General features: G+C 36.3%; 1 protein-coding gene across 1 annotated transcript in view; it reads left to right on the top strand.

Moving 5' to 3' along the window:
• Positions 1-21,110: 21,110 nt before the first annotated feature.
• Positions 21,111-25,099, top strand: part of GNAT3 (G protein subunit alpha transducin 3) — a 53,486-nt gene continuing 49,497 nt past the window's right edge. The window contains exon 1 of the mRNA XM_036087129.2: positions 21,111-21,228. Coding sequence (XP_035943022.2) covers positions 21,111-21,228 — 118 coding nt within the window. The remainder of the gene's footprint in view (positions 21,229-25,099) is intronic.

Raw genomic sequence — 25,099 nt, 5'->3', positions numbered from 1 at the left:
CCAAACCACAAATGCAGAAAGTTCAGAGAACACCAAGAAGGATAAATGCCAAAACAAACAAACAAACAAACAAAAAAACCCCCAAAACAGGAGTACACCTGGACATATTATATCCAAACTACAGAAAATCAAAGATAAAACACAGATCCTGAAAAAGTCAGTGGGGGGTGGGGGGAGGAAATACCTTCCCTATAAAGAAACAAAGATAAGAATTAAATTATCCACCTTCTCAGAAACCATGTAAGTAAGAAAAGAGTGGGATAAAAATATTTAAAGTGTTGAGAAAAAAAAAACCTAAAATTCTGTACTCTAAGGTATCATTCTTCAAAATTGAAGGAGAAATAATAATAAAGTAGGACATTACATAATGATAAAGGTGTCAATTCTCCATCATGATCCTTATGGTATATGTGCCTAACAACAAAACAAGATAAAAGTAGAATTGCAAAGACAAATAGATGGATCCACTAGCATAGTTAGAGACTTCAACATCCTTCATCAGAAATGGACAGATCTAGCAGGCAGAAAACTAATAAGGACATAGTTGAAAAAACAATACCATCAATCAACTGATTATAATAGGCATCTATAGACTACTTGATCCAACAGCAGCAGAATACAAAATCTCCTCATGCTTGCATGGAACATTCATCAAGATAGATCATAGTCTGTACCATGAAGCACACCTCACCAATTTAAAAGGGTAGAAATCACACAATGCAATTAAACTAGAAATCAATAACAAAAAGATAGGTAGAAATTCTGCCAAATACTTGGAAATCAAAGAGCACACTTTTAAATAACACATGGGTCAAAGAAGAAATCTCAAGAGAAATACTAAAACATTTGAATTAAATGAAAATGAACACACAACATATCAAAATTTGTGGGATGAAGTGAAGTCATACTTAGAGGATAATTTATAACATTAAATGCATATATTACAAAAGAATAAGGATCTAAAATTAATCACCTAAACTCCCATCTTAGAAAACTAGAAAAAAAAGTGCAAAAAAAAAATACAAAGAGTAGAATAAAATAAGTAATAAAAATTACAACAGAAATTGATGAAATTGAAAACAGGAAATCAATAGAGAAAAATAAATAAAACCAAAATCTGGTTCTTTGAAAAGATCAATAAAATCAATAAGCCTCTATACAGACTAACAGAAAAAAGACAGTGGACAAATCACTAATGTTAGAAATGAAAGAAAGGACATCATTCCCATTTACATTAGAAGGAACAGCTGTATGCCCACAAATTTGATAGCTTTTATGAATTTGATAACCTAGACCAATTCCTTAAAAGACACAAAAGTGGATATTTAGATGGCAAATAAGCATATGAAAAGATGCTCCACATCGTATGTCATCAGGGATGTGCAAATTAAAAAAAGAGATAGTGCTACACATTTATGAAAATGGTCAAAATCCAGAACACTGACACACTAAATGCTTACAATGATGTGGAGCAACAGGAACTCTCATCCATTGCTGGTAGGAATGAAAAATGGTACAGCCATTTTGGAAGACATTTTGGTGGTTTCCTACAAAAGTAAACATATCTTTACCATTTAATCCAGCAATTGTGCCCCTTGGTATTTATCCAAAAGAGTTCAAAACTTATGTCCATACAAAAATCTACAGGTGGATATATAGCAGTTTTATTTGTAATTGCCAAAATTTGGAAGCAACCAAGATGTTGCCCAGTGGGTAATGAAAAAAATAAACTGTGGTACAACCACACAATGGAATATTATTCATTGCTAAAAAGAAATGAGCTGTCAAGCCATAGACATGGAGAAAACTTAAATACATATTGCTAAGTGAAAGAAAACAATCTGTAAAGGCTATATACTTTACGATTCCAACTACATGCCATTCTGGAAAAGGCAAAACTATGGAGATGGTAAAAAAGAAAGTCAGTGCTTGTCAAGGGTTAGGGGGAAAAGGGATGTATAAGTAGAACACAAAGGATTTTGAGGGCAATGAAACTACTCTGTATACTATAATGATGGATATACGCCATTATATATTTGTCCAAACCCAGAGAATGTACAATACCAGGAGTGAACCCTAATTTAAGCTACAGACTTTGGGTGATAATGATGTGTCAATGTAGGTTCATTAATTGTAACAAATGTACCATTTTGGTGGGGATGGTAGTAATGGGGGAGGCTATGAATATAGGGACAGAAGTATATGAGAAATCTCTGTGCTTTCTGTTCAATTTTGCTATAAATCTAAAATTGTTTAAAAAATAAAGTCTGTTAAAAATTGAATAGATTCTTTCTTTCCTTGGATGTGGAAATAAAGTGAGAGTAAGTGGCAAAAATACCTTGGTTGATTGAGTCATGTTCAGTGCACAAAATGTCAGGTAACTACAGGTTTGCTAGAAGTTGTGCTCTTGTTATTGGTGGTAGTCTGTTTTGGCTTGGAGCACGGTATTTGGTGTGGTTCCCTAGGAAGCCAACTCTGAAACAAGACCATTGTAAAGCAAGTTTATTAGGGCGTGCTCACAGGATCAACATCTATGAGGGAAGTAAAAGTATTAAGAATTAGGTAGAAGGGAAAGGTAGGGTGCCGTGCAGTAATAATGTTTCCACAAAGCCCATAAGGAGCTCTGAAACTGGGATGGTTCTTCAGATTTGTCTTGACTAGAAGCCCCAGTCATTGGATGCAGACTATCCCCTTTGGGGTGTATGACCTTGGGTGAAATAGGTATTTTTGGCTGCGGGAAATCTCTGGAAAAAACTAACAATCCCACAGCTATCATCAGGCAACAACATTCTAGCAATTGAAGGGGAGTAACCTTCAACCCTGAATAAGGGTGTAGGTGACTAGGCACAGGATCCACAACAGGATATCTATGCAAAATCCTAGTAAACATGTCCATTAGGCCACCCACAGGATAAAGAATTGTGCTGGAGATATAATCATCAGTGGTTACTTAGGGGAGTCCTATCAGAACATCTCTTTTTGGCACAGGACCAGGAAGAATATACTTTTTTTTAAAAAGTGCCATAGGCAAGGCACTATTTTAATATTCTCTCATGTGTTAACTCATTTGTGACAATAGACAGATTTTATTATTGTCGTTTTTAGAGATTACTTAAACTCGGTGAGATCTGCTTGACTTTCCATTCCCCTATACTGCTTACTACAACAGCTTTAATAGTGTGATCTTTAGAGGGTAGAGTAGGTCTGAATTAAGAGGTTCTGTTTTGTGGGAGGGTTTGAAGGAAGTTTGAAGAAAATGGGAAGTTTTGTGGGTCTCTGAGCTTTTAAGGAAGAATGTACCAAGAGATAGGAAAAGAAAAACTCTCAAAAGGGAGGTAGGGTGTGCAAATAATGATGTCACTCATTTCCTAACAGGGTAACTCTCTTTAAAGGGATTGGTCTCAGGTCAAATAAAACTAAGGGAATGATTATTTAGTAATGTTGGCTCTTCATTCCAGGTAAACATCGTGGTGGATAATAAAGCCTTTTTTGCCTTCTGCCAATGCTCCATTATCGCCCTCAGTGGGAAATGTTTGGGTTTACCTTATTTTTTTAAAGCTAAGAAAGGGAAAGGAAAACCTAATTCTTAAACTTTTTGCATCTGACCCAAATTGTTTGAGTCAACACAGAATGCAGTATAAATCTGCTACCCTGACTGCTAGATCTGCACTTCCCTAAAATAGATTTTCTAATTTACATACTCCACATTTTCAACTTTTAAATGAATGTTGCATAACCCTGATATCCTGGACATGCTTGGAATTCATAATGATATTTCACATAGAAATAACTTCAGGGAATAGAGAGATAAAGCAAAGAGTTTGTTTTTGAGGAAGACTGAAAAGTCCTGGGAGATTTTGCCTTGAAGAGCAAAGAACTTATGGAAATATGGTAAAGTATGAGCCAAAATGGGGATATTGGAGCTATTTAGCAGAGAGATCAGAATGCCACATCTCCAAAATTAATGGAAATTTTCAAATGAGGCTTAGAAAAATATATTTAGTCATAGTGTGGAGACTGAATGGGAAAGGTAAGAGTTACAGGCTAAGAAATCTATTACCTTGGTCTATAGCAGACTTCATCATGAGCTGCACTCAGGAATGGAGAGAGTTCATGAACCTCACCATTCTGACATTCCAGGCTGAGATTTCTACCCCATTCTTCCAAAATAACCTCCATTTTCAAAATAAAATAATGGTGTCTCTCTTGAGTACTAGTCATGAATTTTCAAATACCTATTTTATGTTGCCTCAAGGAGATCCTTCTATAATGTCAAATTAAATAAATGTTAGTCTTCTTATTTCCTATTTCAAATATGTTGCTCTTTTTTCCAAATCCTGTTCATTTACACCATCATCATTCCAATTCAAAATACAAAATGCATTACCATTCCATCATATTATAGTTACACAGCAAATTCACTGGTATCGTTAGTTTTACTTTACAGAGGAGATAACCAAGACTCAGGGAGATTGGGTATGTGATTAAATTCATGCAAAGAACAATGGACTCTGAAAAACAAACTGGGGGTTCTAGAGGGGAGGGGGTTGGGAGGATAGGTTAGCCTGGTGATGGGTATTGAGGAGGGCACGTTCTGCATGGAGCACTGGGTGTTATGCACAAACAATGAATCATGGAACACTATATCTAAAACTAATGATGTAATGTATGGGGATTAACATAACAATAAAAAAAATTAAAAAAAAAAATTCATGCAAAGAGTGAAGGCAGGATTTTGAGCCTAAGACTCTCTGACTCCAAAAAATTCCTTTCATTACACCAAATTTTCATTCCATATTCCACTTTTCATCAAGCATTTATTACCTTTCTGTAGGTAATATTTCTTCCATTTGTGTATCACTTTTAAGTTACTTTTCCATATTTGATACCTTAATTCTATTCCTTATTTTCTAATGTTTCAATTACCATACTGGACTCCAGACTTGAGACTTTATTTCTATTCCTCTTTCTTCCAAGTATGGTAGATCAATTTCTATTCTCAAAATACCACTTCTACTTGGCTACTGCGTTACTGAAGAACATTCATTGGCTCTTTCCAAGTTTTCCAGTTTATCATATAGATAAACTCCTTACCTTGGAATAAAATGCCTTTCACAATCTTGTTTCAATCTATTTTTCTAAGTATGTCTCACATTGCTCCCAAATATACACAATCCTTGAGCCAAACTGATCTGTTCATGGTAACTCACCATGGTGTCCCTTAAACTCTCTTGTGTCTGTGGGAATTCCTGCCTCTGGTTCTCAGGACATGCAGCTTCCTGCATCTGGAAAAGTCATAATACCACTCTATACTGAAATCCAGTGATCCTCTAAGCACCATGCGAGGAGTTTTGCAGACATTGTATCTAATCTTCAAATAACAAAAAGAATGGTGTTAAGTCTCTCACTTTACAAGGAAAGAAAAATCAGTTTTTAAATATTAAGAAATTTGCAAAGGGTGACACAACTACCAAGAGAATGGTGTGCCTACAAATTCCATGTCTTTGGAGTAGTCTATACTGTGTTCTGCATGCCTTTTATTTTATCCATTTGAAATTTTACCTATAATTCAAAGAATAGCTAAAATCATTACTTCTTCATACAAGATTCCTTATATGTAAAGGATATAGGTCTCTCCTCTGAACTCTTTGAATCTTTGTGTGCATGTGTGTGTACAATTTTTAAAAAATATTTGTTTTAGAGAGAAAGAGACAGAGGGAGCAGGGAAAGTGGCAAAGGGAGAGGGAGAGAATCTCAAGCAGACTCCCCGCTAAGCATGGAGCCCAACACGGGGCTCAATCTCACAACCCTGAGATCACAACTTGAGCCGAAACCAAGAGTCAGACACTTAACTGACTGAACCACCCAGGTGCCCCTTACAATTCTTTTGACTTTAACCATAAACTTCTTGTACCACAGTTTTCTTTTCTTGTGCACTTGTATTATTGACTTAGCCATTTTTTAATATTCTTTAGGAATATCATTCTGTGGTATGACTACAGTTCAAAACTTTGGTAGAGATATAAAAAGGGTTGAATAGGTAGAGAAATCATTTGAGGATTTTCTAGGGAAAAAATAATTCAATGGAGACATGAAATCATTCTTTTGCTAACACAACAAAGGAAGAGAAAAATGCATAGTCATTGAAACAGATTAACTTTTCTTCCTGCTCCATCAAGCACCCAGTAATGTCTCTCTGACCCCTAGATGCATAGAAAATAGAAACCACCCCACAAATAGAAATGAAAATACTAGATCATGGGCTAGTGTTTGATGAGTAATGGCTTTGTGACTGTTTTTAGGCTTTCATGTGTTTTGGGTAGTGTGGAGGAAAGAGCAAAACACTCAGATTAGGGTTAGTTAGCATGAGTCATAGAAAGGAGGCCAAAGGTGGTATGTACAGTGCAGTTTTTCAATGGCTGGGTGAGATGTGACTCTTATAGCAGCATCACCTCGAGAGTTTGCATGTGGTGAGATGAATGGATTGTGGTGACAGTTACACAGGAAATCTCAGTGTACACATGCAGGCCAAACATGTAGTACCTGAAAGCCATTACCTACTTGTACCTATTTAAATTTAAAACCAAAATAATTAAAATTGAATCAAATTTTAAATTTAGTTTTTATTTGCACACACCTCAAGTGCTCAGTAGCCACATGCAGCTAGTGGCTAGTGTATTAGACTGTGCAAATACAGAATATTCCCACCATTGCAGAAGATTCTATTTCAGAGTTCTGACTAAAGTGCAAGTAACATGCAGGTTTTTTTTCAGATTTCTCTGTCTCCAGAGCCTACAGCTCATCAATTAGTATGAATAATTGTTGGGGGAGGTCATTAAGAAGATGTGACTGCTGGTTGGCCTGTGAGATGGACCCAGCAACTGAAGACTCCTCACCCTCTCCTCTGTCCTTGGATTGTGGGGTCCACTTGCCTTCCCTGATCCCAGAGGCTGCTCCAAGGACATAGCCTTGAGCTAGTGATGTGCAGTTGAGACCATCTAGCTGGAATATGAGACTGAACCCAGTTAAGTCCTCTATATAAACTTTTACAATTTCATGGGCAGGTGCAGAAAACTACTCATCTTGCAGTCACCCAGGATAAGCCTCGTATATAAGTTCCTTTCCTTCTTAAAATTGCCACCTACCAATCTGGAGCAACCTCTTTCTTCAGTCTTTCTCTGCCCTCCATGTTGGGGGACGAGTTTCAGATTATCCCTGGAAATCCCCTGAGCTACTTGCAAACCAACAAGAAATAATAAACCAGCTATATAACTCAAATGAGTTGCAGTAAGTTCAACAACTATTATAAAAGTGGTCCCAATAAAATTCTATATTTTCAGACAATATATAAATTGCTCGTTTGGGTAGAGTTGAGAGTAGTAGATGTAGTGACATTGAATTAGGCATTAAATATTTTTGAGATGGGAAAGGGCATTGAGGCAACAAGAATAGCACAAGATTAATGATGAAAGGCATGAAGGGCTAACAAAAAAAGATATGAAAAATAGTGATTAATTTTGACTAGGATTTAAAATAAATGTAGGAGAGAAATGTAAAATTCAGGAGAAAGGTAGATTGAGATAAACTAGTAGAGACTTAAAAGTTTTTGATGTTGTTGTTGTTTTTACAAGGCATTTTATTTTATGATGTCTTCCTTCAAGCTGTAAACACAAAGTAAATATTTACAGAGATATTTGGAAATGGAAGGTCTTCTATAATGGATAACTTCAGTAGGCTTGCAGCTCTTTGGTCTTAGTGGTAAGTTTTGGTGTAGGGTGGACCTCAGTTTTATTTGAACTCGTAATTCAACAGTTCTGGGAAAGTACGGTCAGAAGTGGGGAGTGGAAATTGTGTGATTTCCATTATTGAGCATTTCAAGTTTTTAGGATAATGGTTTCTCAAATCCTACTGTTTAAATTACTAAAAACTTAAAAACTAGAAAAAAAACTAGTTTCTGTTCTTTGGGCCTTCTAAAAGTTTTTAATTTAAACAATGGACATGTTATAAGGGACATTGCCACTCATTCCTTGGGAAGATAAATCTTCTATCCCTATGATGTCAGATCCATAAGAGTTTAGTTGAAAGAAAAGAGGAAGTAGGGAACTTTAGGAGTCCGCTCCAATAATCAAGGAGAGAGGGTGAAGTATGTACCTGGATAAGAAACAGAAAGGGAACAAAGGATTTTAAAGAACTCATGAGTGCTACAGAACCTATATTAAATGCAGGAAGAAAAAAATCAGAAATGACTCAGATGCCCAGTACGTGATGCTGCACAAGGGAATAAGGAGTTTATAGAGAAACATGGTGATTTCAAACATGTTAATTTTGAAGTGCTATAGGACTAGCCACAAACTGAGGAGGGTCGGTCGAGGTGGAAGTAAACATTTGGGGCTTCATCTTATAACAGTTGAAACCTAAAGAGGAAATGAGATTGCCTGAAGAAGGAGCATGGGATTTAAAGACAGAAATGTGAAAGAACGTGGTTTTAGAAAAAGTAACAGGGAAAGAATACAGTGACGACAGAAGACCAGGTGTGAGGCATAAAAGGTTATTAGCCAGAACATGAAACCCTGTGTGACAGATGTTTCAGAAGAATGAACGGTTTAGCGATCTCCAAATTCTCAAGGGATTCAAGGACAACCCCTAAGGGAAAAAGGACTTGGTGATTTGTACACCACAATGACTGATGAGGCAACTTTGGTAGAGTTGAATGGGTGGGGTTATATGACTGATATAAAGGATTGTTTGGATAGAACTGGTAACAAACTGGACGACTATTTCACTCTTTCTCCTTTGGTATCTCCAATACAAGCTCCCACTCTTGCTTTCTATTTCAGTGAGAAAACAGAAGCAATCAGAAGAGAAATATATTTTATTTGTATTTGTTATCTTTTTACTGAAGTATAACATATACTGTTATGTTAACTTTAGGTGTACAATATAATGATTCAACAATTCTATACATTTCTCAGTGCTCACCAAAGTAAGTGTACTCTTAATCCCTTTATCTCTTTCACCCATATGCCCCACCCACCTCCTCACCTGGCAACCACCAGTTTGTTCCCTCTGTTTAAGAGTCTTTTTTCCCCCTTGTTTTATTTCTTAAATTCCACATATGAGTGAAATCATATGGGATTTGTTCTTCTCTGACTTATTTCACTTAGCATTATACTCTCTAGCTCCATCCATGTTGTTACAAAAGGCAAGATTTCAATTCTTTTTTATGGCTGAGTGATATTCCATTGTGTATACATACCACATCTTCTTTATCCATTCATCTATGGATGGACCCTTGGGTTGCTTCCATATCTTGGCATGGAATGTAAATAATGTAAATAATAATCTTGTAAATAGTAATCTTGTAAATATTGCTGCAGTAAACATAGGGGTAAACATATATCTTTTTGAATTAGTGTTTTTGTTTTCCTTTGGGTAAATCCCCAATAGTGCAATTACTGGATCATATGGTAATTCTATTTTTACTTTTTTGAGGACCCTCCCCCCATACTGTTTTCCACAGTGGCTGCACCAGTTTGCATTTCTACCAACAGTGTACAAGGGTTCCCTCTTCTCCACTTCCGCTCCAACACTTATTATTTCTGGTGCTTTTTATTTTAACCCCTCTGACAGTTATAAAGTGATATTTCATTGTGGTTTTAATTTGCATTTCCCTGATGAATAGTGATCTTTTTATGTGTCTGTTGGCCATCTGTAAGTCTTTTTTGGAAAAATGTTTATTCAGTTTCTCTGCCCATTTTAATCAGATTATTTGGTGGGTTTTTTTGTTTTGTTTTGTTTTTTGTTTTTGCTGTAGAGTTGTATAAGTTCTTTATATATTTTGGATATTAACCTTTTATCAGATATATCATTTGAAAGTATCTTCTCCCATTCATTAGGTTGCGTTTTTGTTTTGTTGATGGTTTCCTTCCCTGTGCAAAAGTTGTTTTTTTTTTTTTTAATGTAGTCCTAGTTGTTTAATTTTGCTTTTGTTTCCCTTGCCTGAGGAGACATATCTAGAAAAATGCTTCCACAGCCAAAGTTAAAGAAATTACTGTTAACATTTTCTTCTAGGAGTTTTATGGTTTCAGGTCTCACTGTTAGGTCTTTAATCCACTTTGACTTTATTTTTGTGTTTGATATAAGAAAGTGGTCCAGCTTTCCCAGCACTATTTATTGAAAAGATTGTCTTTTACCCATTGTATAGTCTTGCCTCCTTTGTCATAGATTAATCGGCCATATAAGCATGGGTTTGTATATGGTACCCTATCCCGTTCCTTTGATCTATGTGCCTGTTTTTGTGCCAGTACCATACTGTTTTCGTTACTACAGCTTTGGTAGTGTATCTTGAAATTTGGGATTGTGATAGTTCCACCTTTGTTCTTTTTCAAGATGGCTTTGTCATCTTAGGGTCTTCTATAGCTCCATGAAAGTTTCAGGATTATTTGTTCTAGTTCTATGAAAAATGTTACTGGTATTTTGATAAATGTTGCATTAAACCTGTAGATTGCTTTAGGTAGTATGGGCATTTTAACAATATTGGTTCTCCCAATCTATGAGCATGGAATGAATATCTTTTCCTTTGTTTGTGTCATCTTTAATTTCTTTCATCAATGTTTTATAGTTTTCAGAGTTCAGTTCTTTTACCTCTTTGGTTAAGTTTATTCCTCGATATATCATTATTTTGGGTTCACCTGTAAATGGGAACCCTTCCAGCATCAAATCTTAATACCTGTCTGTTTCAGGATCAATTTACTTTTCCTTCTTTCTTGTTACCGTAGATGAACGGTCTGGTCTTCCAGTAGAGAACTACCATCCACTTGTGTACTACCTCTCATTCTTTCTCACCTACTCAAGAAGATCACTTCAACAACACAATCCCTTCTCTATTACGCATTATCAAATCTTAACATTTTCCCTCTGCACTGTGTCTTCTCATCAGTATGTACAAAAGCATACCCTTTGACCAACGCTCCCTGTCAGTTACCCTGCCAGTCTTCCCCTTTCCTTTACAGAAGAAAACCTGGAAAGCAATGTCCATTGCAGTCTCTAATTTCTCTCCCCATTTTTTCACTCTTAACACGGCTTTAAAATGACTGTTATCAAGGTCAACACTTCTAAATTCTGTACCACCTCTATATTCAGTTAAGAGGGGACACTTTCCTGAGCCCCACAACTTAGAAATCCCTGCTCTGGCCCTTCACTGGCTGAGCTCTTCCCTCATAAAGCAAGGAGTTCATGAGGCCAAGTGGACATGACCTCTTGGAGCCTATGCTCTTCCTCTAGACCACACTTCAGGAAACCAGAATCCCCTAATTTCCTGCTAAAATCACTTCAGCCCACTTCAGGACCTGGATGGGCCTCTTTCTTGAGTTTGACCCCTCAAGAGTTGATCACACCAACTGTATACTTATCCCTAGTCTAGAAAGGTTGGCAATAAGCCCCTGTTTGTATGGTGTTAAGACGCTTGGCCAGAGCTTGCCTGTGCAAGAATTCCGTCATGGCAGAACACAGAGTTGATGGTAGGAAGAGAAGAGGGGCAGGATCCTCATTCTTTCATATTTTGGTACTGAAAAGCACTCAGTATGCTAAATTTGAATGCCCTTTTACAGCACTATGAAGTTACTTTTTTTTTTAAGAGGAAAGAATACCTTTTTTTTCATTGTTAGCTTGATTTATAATAAATATTTAGTTGTGTAGTATATGTGCTTTGAATGATATTCTTCCTTGAAAATGTTAGCGGTAGGCCTGATTGGAATCAATGATTAATTCTCAATATATTTTACTTATCAGTAGCATTTGACAGAGTGAATCATTGCCTTCACTTAAGAACCCTCCCTTTCCTTGGCTTCTAGGAGGACAGTATGTTTTCCTGGCTCTTCTCCTTTCACACTAGCAACAACTTCTCAGACTTTTTTAAAGTCTTGGGCACAACCTCTGAACCTATTTTCTATCTTTACATATTCCCTTGATTGTATCGTCTACTTTTGAATGCTTTGAATACCATCATCTGCTGATGACTCCTAAATTATATTCTATCCAGAATTATATTCTAGCTAGAATTTTACTTGAGACAGTCCTATACCCATAGACTCATGTACAAATGGCCTGCTTAAACACTTAAGTTTGGTTAATAATTATTCCAAATATTCAAGATATTTTGAGCTCAAATATTCAAAATTGAGCTCATGATCTTTCTCCTCCAAATTTGTTTCACAGTGTTTCCCATCTCAATACACAGCAACTACACTCTTACAATTACTCAGGCTTCTCTTTCAAATGTTGCACCTCTCATACCGTGTCAGTTCTACCTATAATCTGTATCCAAAATCTGACCATTTGTTACCATGGTGAGACTCTAGCCGAAATCATGTTGCCTTTCACTTTCATTATTGTGAAATTTTCCTAGTTAATTTTCAACATGCTATCCAGAATTCTGCTAACCCTGCAATGTTTTCTAATATCTCAGAGAAAAAGTCAAAGTCTGAGTTAACCTAGGAGTCTCTCAACAATCTGGACCACCCATCCCCCCACCTACTAACTATGCTTTATTCTTCTACTACGGTCCCTGTACTCATTCCACTCAAGCCACTCTGGTTCTCTTACAATTCTTCAATCACACTAGGCAAGTGTCTGCCTCACGGCTTTCACGTTACCATTCCCTTTGCTCAGATTTGTCTTTCTCCAGATGACTTTGTTTTTATTCCTCATCTCTTTGATGCCCCTGCCTAAATGTTACTGAAGTGAACATTCTGCTTCACCACTTAGAACTCTTTTCCTGACTGAGACACTTGTTCTTTCAGCTAATGGGAGTGTTGGCAGCTGAGTCCCTCTTCAGGAACTGTGCTTGACCAAAAGGAGCTGTCTTTCCCAAGGCTTTAACTCCTACCTGAGGGAATCCCCCAGCCAATGATTGGACAACTTGGGAGTATAAGGCTTCATCTCCCTTCTCAGTTATGACTTTGAAGACTCATTCTAGTTAAAGACTCCTTGTAAATGCATTGTACTTCAGCCTTTGCTCCTGCCAAGTTTTACTCTAGTTCCATAGAGGCATATCTGCCAAGGGTATTCCCCACTCCACTTCGTCGTGTAAATCTGTCTCAGATTCTGTTTCCAGGAAACTTAATCTGAGAGAGTTAGTTCGAGGAGTGTACCTAAGAAGCAGACTCAAAAATGGGACATTAGAAAAAGATTACCCACCCCTTACCCTCAATCTCTAGCCAGCTGAACTATTAGACTCCCTTTACTGGTGATAGCCGCTGGCTTCAGTAGCAGTTTAGTTTTGTAGGCTTTTCACCTGAGATGGCATACCAGTGAAAGTCAATGTACAGATGAGCAAAATCTTAATGTTTGAGATAAGGGAAATAGAAATTATAAGGACTGTAGTGGTGGACTATGAAAGGCCAAAAGTGATTAATCAACAATTAAATGCAAAGTACAAAAGCCAACAGATCTCTCGTGCTGCATAGAAAGAGACTCTCATCTCCTGTAGTAAAGATGAGGATGGAAAAAGTGATGATCAGGTGTAGGACTTAACTATAAGGGTAGGAGAGTTCCAAAGAAGATTGAATTTTCAACCTTGGCAAGACTCTTACACCAAAATCAAAGTCCTCATTGGAAAGCAGTGCCTGGTCTGAAGCATCAAAAAATCTTGAATCCTTAGATTTAGACCATCTGGACTAGCAAAAGTAGAATACTCTTCTTTTTTAAAGGCTAGCACTCCCCCTTGCACGAAGACAATACAGAGGCCTTTGTCTTTTTTTTTTTTTTTTAAAGATTTTTTATTTTTTATTAGAAAGAGAGAGCACAAGCAGGGGAAGCGGCAGGCAGAGGGAGAGGGAGAAGCAGACTCCCCGCTGAGCGGGGAGCCTGATGTGGGGCTCGATCCCAGGACACCGGGATCACGACCTGAGCTGAAGGCAGACGCTTAACCATCTGAGCCACCCAGGCGCCCCACAGAGGCCTTTGTCTTACAACATTTAACCTAATGAAGATCTATAACCACTGCTCCTATAGATCAGGTAAATAACTATAATCTACTTACGACATAACCTGGCCAGGGAAGCTCTGGACCTGCCATCAGAAGAGCCCACATACCAAAAGAACTACAGAAATTAACCAACATGTACAGGAGCTGGAATGCATATACATATATATCATATGCATATACAACTGGATTCTAAGGTTGCTAGATCAAAGGAAGGTGGGACATAAAGTTAGACAAAGGAGAGGTACCATACAGAAGCTTGTTCCTATGATACAGGGTGCCAGCACCCTGGCAGATGGTATTAACACGTTTTATAGGATGGCTCTTAGAAGACTGGATATAGTGTTGTCCCATGGAAGACGGTAGAGAAGAGCAACAAGAGGCTTAAAGAAGTTGGCATCCTGGATTGGAAAACCAACCAGACTTTAGGAAATGACCAAAAAGTTTTCTATGTATTAAAATAATAAGAAATACACTAGTGAAGAAAATTTCAGCATTATTGAGATAGCTCTTTATAAGCAGGGGTTAATAAAACATTCAATTACAGACCTAGGCTTCCTCAAAGCAATAAGAATAATAAGATCCCAAAATAAGAAAGACCAGGTTTCAGCACTTAATTATGAGAACAAAACTAAGTATAATATTGTAATGAGAGTCAAATTCAGAGTGGCAGCCCGGAGACCCTTATATGCAGAGATCTATGAAAAAAGTTAATAGAACAGAATGTTCTTAAAGCCCAAATAAATGAGTAGGCAATACAAGTGTTGCTCAAGTTAAACAACCAGAAAAGTGAAGGGTAATCATTACAGGATAAGAGTGGTCACTCTCAAAAAAATGTTATGAACTCTTGTTCTATTTCTATACCTGAGCTATTTCTCAAAGCCAGGACCCAATTACTGAAAGATCCTCATGAATGACAAAACTTCAACACCATGAGATATGTATAGGGTGAAGATTCACAAAAGATATCTTATGGGGTCTATGTGAACCGTGATACTTGGGGACCAGCAACAGCATCATGCCCCTCATGTTAGAACAGAGACATATGGGAAGCAGGTAATAAATGGTATCCTGGACCATATCGAGGTTACAGTGGATCCATTGGATTCACAGACTCAGCCAGTACTCATTTCTCAACTCCCTAAATGCATAGTTGGAATAAATAAATATGGCAATTGGCAAAATCCTCATATCACTTTTCTGGTTTATTCAGTAAGAGTTAACACAGTGAATATCAAATAGATGCCTATGATATTGCCCCACCCAGCCCCTGGCTGTTACGGTCCTTAAAGGAGGTGTACTGGTCCATTGTGGTTCATTTCAATATAAATCTGAGGGACCATCTCAGCTTTTGAGCTCCCCATAGGAATGGCTGAATTCTCTGTTGCAAGTGCATTGCAATCTAATTTCTCCTTCTGTCAATATTGCTTTCTTTACTCACTCACATGGATTGTTCCAAAAAACACTTTCTGGTAAACTCCCTGCATGATTTTTCATATTAAAGTCAGATTTTAGAAAACTTGATCTAAAATAATTACTTTTTCAGCTAGGTCTTCCCTGGACAAGTTATATAAAATTCTAATCTCTCATCCTCATCACAATTTTCATACTCCTTATTTCATTCTGGGTTTGTTTTGTTTTAGATTTTATTTTATTTGGAGGGGGGAGAGCACAGAGGGAGAGTGAGAGGGAGAAGCAGACTCCCCACTGAGCAGGGAGCCTGACGTAGGTCTCCATGCCAGGACCCTGAGATCATGACCTGAGCCAAAGGCAGACGCTTAATTGACTGAGCCACCCAGGTGCACCCCCCCTTTTTTTTTCATTTTGTTTTCTTTAACACTTGTCACCATCTATAATTCTACATACTTTAAATATTTATCATGTTTATTGTCTGTGTGAGCCCCCATACGTACTCACCCTCTAGAATTTAAGCTATATAAGAGGTGTTATTTAATTTGTTTACTGCTGAATCTGCCATGCCTGGTACATAACAGTTGTTAAATATATCAATTGTCAAATAAATTCCTGCAATTCTAGAGGTAATATTTCATACTTGCAATCACGTGGAAAGGAGAAGCATGTATTTCCAAGACAGAGCAAAGAGGTGTCAAATACCATATTTCCATCAATTACTTACTATTCACCAACTATTTCAATAAGGAAGATTTCCCCCTTTGTACTCTTAGTTTGGAGCTTGCAAACGGAAGAGAAGCAGAAGGCACGCTCACTGCAAAGTATTCTGCCTCATTAATGAGGACGAACAAACTAACCCGTGATAGAGTCCTCTTAGGAATTTGGAAAGTAAAGGATCACCCAATGGGTGGTAGCAGTTGTGAGGCATAATGGAGAATATACATATTAGGTTCTTAAAGAATGGATACTACGGAAAAAGTTAGCTATGGGAAGGCGAGATATTCCTACTGAGGAAAGAAAGCATGTGTGAAAGTTAAGTTGGGACATCTAGTTAGGAAAAAGATAAAAGCCTGGCTATAATAGAGAATGTGTTATGAGAAGTAATGGGAAATATATTGGGATAGTTGGATAGTGCTAACTGGATTCTGAGTATATGGTGGCAGGAAACAGTCACAGTGAAGGAGTTCTTTGATTTTTTTCAACAAGAAAAGTATAATCATGAAACTTGGGTTTGAGGGAATTTAACCTGGCACAATTAGACAGGTTACAGTGGAATAGAGCAGAGACTAGAATTTGCAAACCTAAGTAAGAGGTGGTTGCAATTACCAGAACTGAAGTGACTGAAGAGTAAGAGTTAGGGGGTAAGTGGTAGAAATATTGCATTAAAAAGACATAGTAAAAACATCTTAAATAAGATCAGAATCTGGGCCAGGAAGTGGTCCCTTGGAGATAATTATGATTCTCACCTTTGTCGATTAAGCTTATAGCATTTTTTAATCTCAAATAATCATTATATATAAGCATATTCTAGTCTAAAAAGAACATGTAGAATAAGTAAATGTAGAAATCCATTCCAATGAATAAAAACACATATTTGTATTACCTCTTAAGACGTAAGAGCTGCTTAATGCTGGTATTGTAAATTTATTGCACCACATGAATGTACTAACTTGAAACAGCAAGTTTTGCCTTATTCCCTCAAGATCAAAAGATTGCTCTCAGGAAGTCCCCAAAGATGTGAACTCTCTGGAGGAAATACCATGCACATAGCTCCCAGAAGTGCACATTTGAGTACCATTAGCAAAGGAGGGATGGTTTGCCTCAAATTTCATGGGAATATATAAGGATAAAGGTCATTGCTAAGGCAGCCAGACAATCCACCCAGGGACCCAGTGTCTGAAGTCAACAGTTCCTATAATACGTGGAAACAAAATAAAGAGTAATACAGATGGTAGCCTGCATTTACAATTTCCAGAAGGAGCTGAGCCACTGAAGCCACTTATGAAAATCAGCCACATATCACATCCTTGGAAGAAATCCAGCTTGAAGCCCAGGTAATACTGGCAAAAGAGACACCTACAAAAACATGGTTTGAAATCTCATTATGAAAAGCAGGTGGGGAATAATTGCATGTCCTCTCAAGCTAGATGTGGAATTATAAATGTAAAATAGTGATTACTCAAACTTTTTTAAAGGCTAATGTCCCCTTCTGAAGATTACACTGAGACCCTGACCAAAAATATCAAGAGGAAAAATTATTCATTCAAAAGCTTGTGGTATTTCAGTGACCTTTAGAGCTGAGGACTCTCTCTGTACTTTACCTCAAGCCAATTTTCTTTTGCACAGCCTGGTACCAAAAGAAGATATTCTCAGGCAGGCTGATGCTGTGGAAAAAAAAACAATTAAAAAGCAACAAGGTTCTACTAAGGACTCTGAGAAACAAACTGAGGGTTCTAGAGGGGAGGGGGGTAGGGGGATAGGTTAGCCTGGCGATGGGTTATTAAAGAGGGCACGTATTGAATGGAGCACTGGGTGTTATACGCAAACAATGAATCATGGAACACTACATCAAAAACTAATGATGTAATGTGTGGTGATTAACATAACATAAAAAAAAAAAAAAACCAAGGCTCTTAGAAGTCATTCTAAATGATTATTCTAAAAGACCATGACATTCCAGTACAATGTCTCCTGCTTTCGAGGTGTGTGTACACAGAGCGATCTATCCCTTCAGCTGGCTAATACATAGAACTCTAACATTATAGTGTCTTAGATAACTTTATGTTTGTTTTCAAGAACAAAGTTTATGGCTGCACTTTTCCCTGAATAAAAAGCTTCTAATTTAGTTACCTTTCTCACTGTCAACTTTTATCAATTTTCTCTCACTATGAAATGAGGTTTAACCATAGAAAGGGATTATGCTAATGTTATTCTTAAGGCTGAGGAAAAAAAAGGTAAATGTTGGGCTAACAGTGGTAATTGTATATATTGACATTATTTCAGACCAAAATTGGGCTTTTTCATTGATTTTTGGAGACACTCTAAAATTTCTAGGTTGTTGAGATAGACCCACTATGACAATGAACCTTGGAAAGGAGCCCTAACCATACTGTCACCTCAGCAGAGCATAAGAAATAAAGAGGACTCCAGGCCTCAATTTATTAGCAAGAAATAATTTTTGAACATTTCCTATGGAAAACACTGCCAAATACTGTGGACCACATCCAAGCTAGGAAGATATTGTCCCCACTCTAGTGGAGTTTATTATTTTACTTTCATCATTTTCTTAGGCCCGGAAAACTATAATGCTAAATGAAGCCACAGGACTAATAGTTGTATTAACAACCCCAGCTCATTAGTAAGGCTGTGGCCCAGGTACCCAGGGGAGAGAGCTGTAAAAGGAACCTTTCTCTTCTCCCTGGCCCTCCCCAGCCTGCCTCCCCTAAATATAGAAACATCTTGAATTTTATATCAAGCTTATTTGAATCACTGATGAAAAAAAATCATATAATCATCTCCAAGTTGATGACTGAACCTTCTGGGTTACACAGAAAAGTAGAAGTTTATAACTTTATACAGTGCAGAAAATTGCATACAGTCCTGAAGGAGTTGGGTCAGTTTAAGTTAATAACCTACTTAGGAAGGCGGAGTAAAATGCACACCTTTTCAAAGCCCAGGTATGTACCCACCAAAAAGCTGTGGGGTATATTTACTTAAATGCAAATTATATGAAGTGTCTTAGTTCATAATTGTTATGAAACATACATGAATCTTGTATAGTCAATGTACTAGGTATATTTGATTTTGATATAAAAACAATAGGCGAAAACAAATTTATTTTAATGTTTGCTATTTTGCAATGCTGTCATAGTAAACTCTGTGTTCAGGGATGGGTATAAATAAACTAAGCAGTGCAAATCTTATTCCTTTGGGGCAGGCCTTTTGCATTGTAAAAACAGTACCACACGATTTGCACAAAGCCTTGCGTACCTACCTTTCCACATCTTTATGCTATCATAACATGGCTTTGGAGAGGTGAAATCCAGGAGTTTTGACTATGCTTATATATCTACAGCCTAATATTATATGTGAAAAAGTAAACAAATCAGGAATATGTATTTAATTTGGAAGCCTAAATTTCTTTGTTTTATGAATATGCAAAACCCCACCTGTTCTAACTTTGCACAAGATTTAAAAGAAGGACAACACTGACATGTTGATGGACTGACTGTGTTCTATCATTTCCTGGTTAGGGCACATTCACAAATCCCAACATATTCACTGAAAGATTTGCCTGCTGCCACAGGTAGCCAACCCTGTTTATAAAATTATATATATTCTATATGTATAATATATATTATATAGTAATTATATAATTATATATTATATTATATATAGTAATTATATAATTGAGATATATATCTCAGTATTATATATAAAGTATTAGTATTATATATAAAGTATTATATAGTATATATATACTATATATAAGAAAGTATTATATAGTATATATATACTATATATATAAGTATATATAAAGTATTACATATAATACTTTATATATATATCAGTTATATATATAATTATATATATCTCAATTATATTATTATATACAAGATATAAATATATCTCAACTACCTAACAAGTACTTTTCTATGCCTCATATAAACAAAAAGTTGTACAACATAATCTTTGTCCCCAACCTTGGAGGTCTTCAAGTGCATGATATCTATTGGGATAGTTGAAAGGCAGGGAACATATTTAGACATATTTACTGTTCTTACTTTTCAGGGAGAACCAAATTACCTACCATTTCAAAGAACATTGTTTTTTATTTCCTTGGTACCAAATCAATAAAAGTCCTTCCAGCACAACAGCTGTTGCTTAATGGCCCCAAAGAGTGAGTGCACTGCCTAAATTGAACACAGTTCAGTGTCTACACCAAGTGGGCCCTCAAGTAATGTTGATGGATTGGCTTTCTCACAAGCAGTAAAAGCTCAATTTTTAGAGATGGCTCCTGTAAGACTAAAATCAGTAATTCCAAAGCAGTGTGTGTGTTGAATTCTAGGTTTGTGGCAATACAACAATGTGTATAAATATAAAAACTACATTTATTTGTTTCCATTTAAAAAAAAATGTTTTCTAGTTAATACTAAGAGATTCCCAATAATTTTGAGTGATAATCTGAATATACAAGACTAGAAATTTGGATGATTCAATATAAATATTCTGATAGTGATACTGGAATGATTATGAAGAATCTGAAGACTCAAATATCTGAAGATACAAGCTTGTTGATTAGTAATAACTTTAAATCACAGTAATAAAGAGCATGTTCCAATTGAACTGTTCATTGCAGATTATCTTTAGTGTATAGATTTGGACCACATTCTACATTTTTATGCACTATTCTTTAAACACGATGGGCAAGTTGTTGAAGATATGCCATGAGTGGTCATTTAATTTGAAAGCATAATGAATTTCCCCTTTTGCTTCCAGCCATACAACCATGGGGTTTTGTGGCTTTACCCTTTGATCAGGTGACAGCTCAGAAAGCATCTCCTTAGTCAAAGCAGAATCTCAGAGAGTAAGGGAGTGGGCTGTTAGGAAGCTCAGGAGAGCAGTGCTTCTGCATCCTATGTCCAAGGCAGAGCTGTGCTCGACGTTTGGAAAAGTTTGGGCAAATAAACTAACACGTATCTAACACCACAAGATGGGGAGCAGAATTAGTTCAGAGAGCAAGGAGTCAGCCAAAAGATCCAAAGAACTGGAGAAAAAGCTTCAGGAAGACGCTGAGCGAGATGCAAGGACTGTAAAGTTGCTGTTATTAGGTAATATTTTTTTTCCCTTTTGCTTTCAAAACCCCCACTTTTTTTTCAATTATGATGTATTTCCTTTTCTCAAATTTTAATTTCAGGTATATTACCATATGGGGGATGTATAATGAATATGTGCTTGGAAACTTAAAAAGATTTTATATGCCCTCTATAAATGTTTACTTTGCTTGTTTAATATTTTATTTTTTTGCTTAAGCAGAGAGACAAATATTTATGAGATGATTCAATTCCTCTTTGTTAATAATACAATTTACTATTATTAAAATAAAACTCATATCCATTTATTATTTTATCTCACCCTAATCATTTTCTGAATGTCAGTTATTTAGTACTGAAAACAATCCTTTAATTACAAGTTATAAAGAGTTACATTATTTTGTTTGAACAGAAACATGTTGAGTTGTTTGATATCAAATTTAATATGTTATTTAATTACTTGTGCTGTGAAAACCAATTAGTCTCAAGTTATTTAGAGAGTAATGAATGATAAGGTACTTTATATTAATAACACTGTGCAGGCTTCTGAATATTGCCTGTGATACTGTTTTACACTTGTAAAATACTCCATTTAAAGTCTTTTAGGATATTTATATATTGATTCAGGTCAGGAATTATGTTCCTTCTATCTTTTTATCCTTTTAAAACTCAGCACAATGTTTTACCACAACTCTAAATTCAACAAATATTTAATGAGTTGAAGGAAATCTGTATGCTGCACATTTTTCTAAACATAAAAAATCTAACATATAGTGGTCACAGCAAGAAAAAAATGTTTTTGAAATAAAAATCAAGACCTATATAAAGAGACCAAAACAAGAACTTTAATCAGTTGTGTGTTCCTCCTGCTTAGTTACACACAAAAGGACTTCATTTTATTTCAGAATTGTGTATCGTTCACATGAAATACCCTCATTTTTCTAAGTGCCCCCTTTCCTGTGTCTAGTTTGCTCCCAGTGGCAAGAGTGTCTCAGAAACCAACTGTGGGATTCCCAGCACCTGCTCCTCAAAGAAAAGAAAACATTCTCTCCCTTTCTGCACAAGTTCTGTGGCTCACACTTGCCCACAGCACTCACAAGTAACCACCTAAGGATGGGAACTTAGAAAGATGTTGGGGCCAGCTCTTATGAAAGCACCGAATATATTTTCCCTCACACTCCAGAGCATTCCCTGAGGCTTTGATCAAGAGTAAAAGTAATGTGGACATAGAAAAAGCAAATAAAAGAAGAGAGGGAAAGCCAAGCACTTCTACAAATGCATTCGGTGTCCCTCTCTTGTACTAAGAACAGTGATAGAAGAGTAATGATAAAATATATTTAAAAATCCCTATGTTGAGGGGCGCCTGGGTGGCTCAGTTGTTAAGCATCTGCCTTCGGCTCAGGTCAGGATCCCAGGGTCCTGGGATCGAGCCCCGCATGGGGCTCCCTGCTTGGCGGGAAGCCTGCCTCTCCCTCTCCCACTCCCCCTGCTTGTGTTCCCTCTCTCTCTGTCAAATAAATAAAATCTTTTTAAGAAAATCCCTATGTTTGAATAAAATTTCCAAAAGACTAGACCTATTCTCAATACACCAGTTATTTTTAGATTAAAGCGGTTGAGTTAGATCAAGAAAAGAGGGTAACTTTTAATACCAGAGATAAAAAAGAATCATTAGGAGCACTATTTTATCTTTTACTTTCCCCAGTCACAGTTTCATAAATTCAGTTCCAAAGTTACCAGACAATACGCTTGGATTTATTTGGTTCCGACAATATGTGCACCGAACTTCTTATTTACACAAGTGAATCAAATTCTCAAGTCTTCCTCTTTCAGTTTAGTCCAAATATTTGTCTTAAGTTTTCCCTTCTGGACTCTTGAGTTCTATGTATGATCGTTCAATTGTCAAGTTCAAAACAACAAAGCCTTGTAAAAACTCTGCTTCAATCCTCATTTTTTCCTTGAACTCAAATTCTCTAAACAGTAATTTTTTATATGCAATATGGCCTCATTAAGACATACAAGCATTCAGTGGAACTAACCTAAACCTTGCCATCCTCCTACGCTCAAATCCCCTTACAAATGAAATTTAACCTCTCCCATCATTGAAACAATGATTCCTATTCATGAGAGCAGTCTAAACAACAGTTTTTATATGTATCAATGTGTGTGTGTCATGCGGGACCGACAAGTTAAGGCTTGGTAGTGATCAGATCCTGATTCTAACTCAATTTTTTAAAAGATTCACATTGAAAAATATTTTTGACATAAGTCATGCTTTATGCTGATCCTCTTATCTAATAAATTCTAGATGCTTAAACACATAACACAACTTACCAAATTTAACATGTGCTGTAAAGCAGATGTACCATTTGGTATTATTGCAGGACACAAGACTTCACTGAAGTTAAAGAGCTATCTAATGGCTATTTTACAAATAAAGAATCACCTTGCAGACAGGTTCCCTCTTTATTATGCCTTTCAGACATTTAGTAATATTACAGAAGAGATGCCACATCTCTTTCCTTCGCAAAAAGCAGGCATCTAGGAAACACTGGAGATGACTCAGACATCCCGGCCACATGTGAAAATTGCTATCAGGACAATAATGTCATATGCTTTAAAAAGAGGGGGAAAAAAGCCTGTAAAGATGCCCCAGAAAGAGTACATTTTAATAAGAAGAACAAATTCTAATGAATAACATGTTCTCTTTTGGAGAATTCCTAAGTTAGTTATTTTTTAAAGACTTAATTTATAGATGTCTGATTAAACTTTATTTCTATTCAAAAGAAATACCTGTCATTAAATTGCAGAATCAGTGTGGATCATTTCCATTCTTTCCATGTCCCTTCTCTTTATATTTTACATTAATTTCTTTTGTACTTCTGTAAGTTCAGAGCTTAATGGGAAATATAAGGAAAACTTAGCTTTGTTTTCTCTTCATATTTGAAACACAGTCATATTTATTCTACAATTTTCAGTTATGATATTATAATTAGCTTTTAGCCAGTGATTTCCAGCACTATCCTGGACTGTTCATCATTCATTTTCTTTTAGCTCCAAACCTTTATATTCTTTATTTTTCTATGTGCTGTATTATAAATGTCACATAACTTTTTAATGGTGCTATTTGAGCTTTATTGTCTTAAAATATTATTGCAATCATCTGACTCTTAGAAACATGAACCTGAACATCCAAATACAAAAGAATATCTACTTTAAATGTGTTCATATTTACTTAGGTAATCAACATTTTCAAATTTTTCAAATGGCCCCACTTATTCAACAAACGGATATTTTGGAAAGTGTATCATTTTTCCAGTATGACAGTAGGAGAATTATAATAATTCTGACACTGTCTAAAAGCTTATTTCAAAATAATTGGTAAAACAAAATCTGCACAGCAGAATTGACTAAATAGGCTTATCTACCTGGCAGAGTGGAGAGAATATAATTCAAAACAAATGAGTACAATGTGTTTTTAAGCCATGTGAGATTAAAAAAAAATTGATTTAATGCTTTCATTATGTTATGCCTTTTTCACATCTCTGAGGTCCTCAGGCCAGCCACACAACCTCAGAGAAATGGTGGGTGTCAAAGTATTTTATAAACTGTAAAAATCCAGACAAATGTGATTTTTGTTGTGTAACAGATTTGCAAAACTGAAATAAATTGAATGTCAATGTATACAATTTTTCTTCCTTTTGTTTTCCTATTATGTATACCTAAGGGAAAAGAAGACAGAAATTCAGGTTAAATCAAAGTCCTTACTTTTATTCTTTTCTTTTTAAAGTAGGTCTACTTGGAGAGTTTTCAAATTTTCTCCAAAATGCAATGAACCATTTGCACCATAACAATTTGAAAGTTCCAAAAGCAAAGCCAAATATTTATGATG

This window comes from Halichoerus grypus, chromosome 12 (assembly GCF_964656455.1).
Source record: "Halichoerus grypus chromosome 12, mHalGry1.hap1.1, whole genome shotgun sequence".
In the NCBI taxonomy this organism is placed as follows: domain Eukaryota; kingdom Metazoa; phylum Chordata; class Mammalia; order Carnivora; family Phocidae; genus Halichoerus; species Halichoerus grypus.
This window is presented reverse-complemented; position numbering and strand designations above follow the sequence as displayed.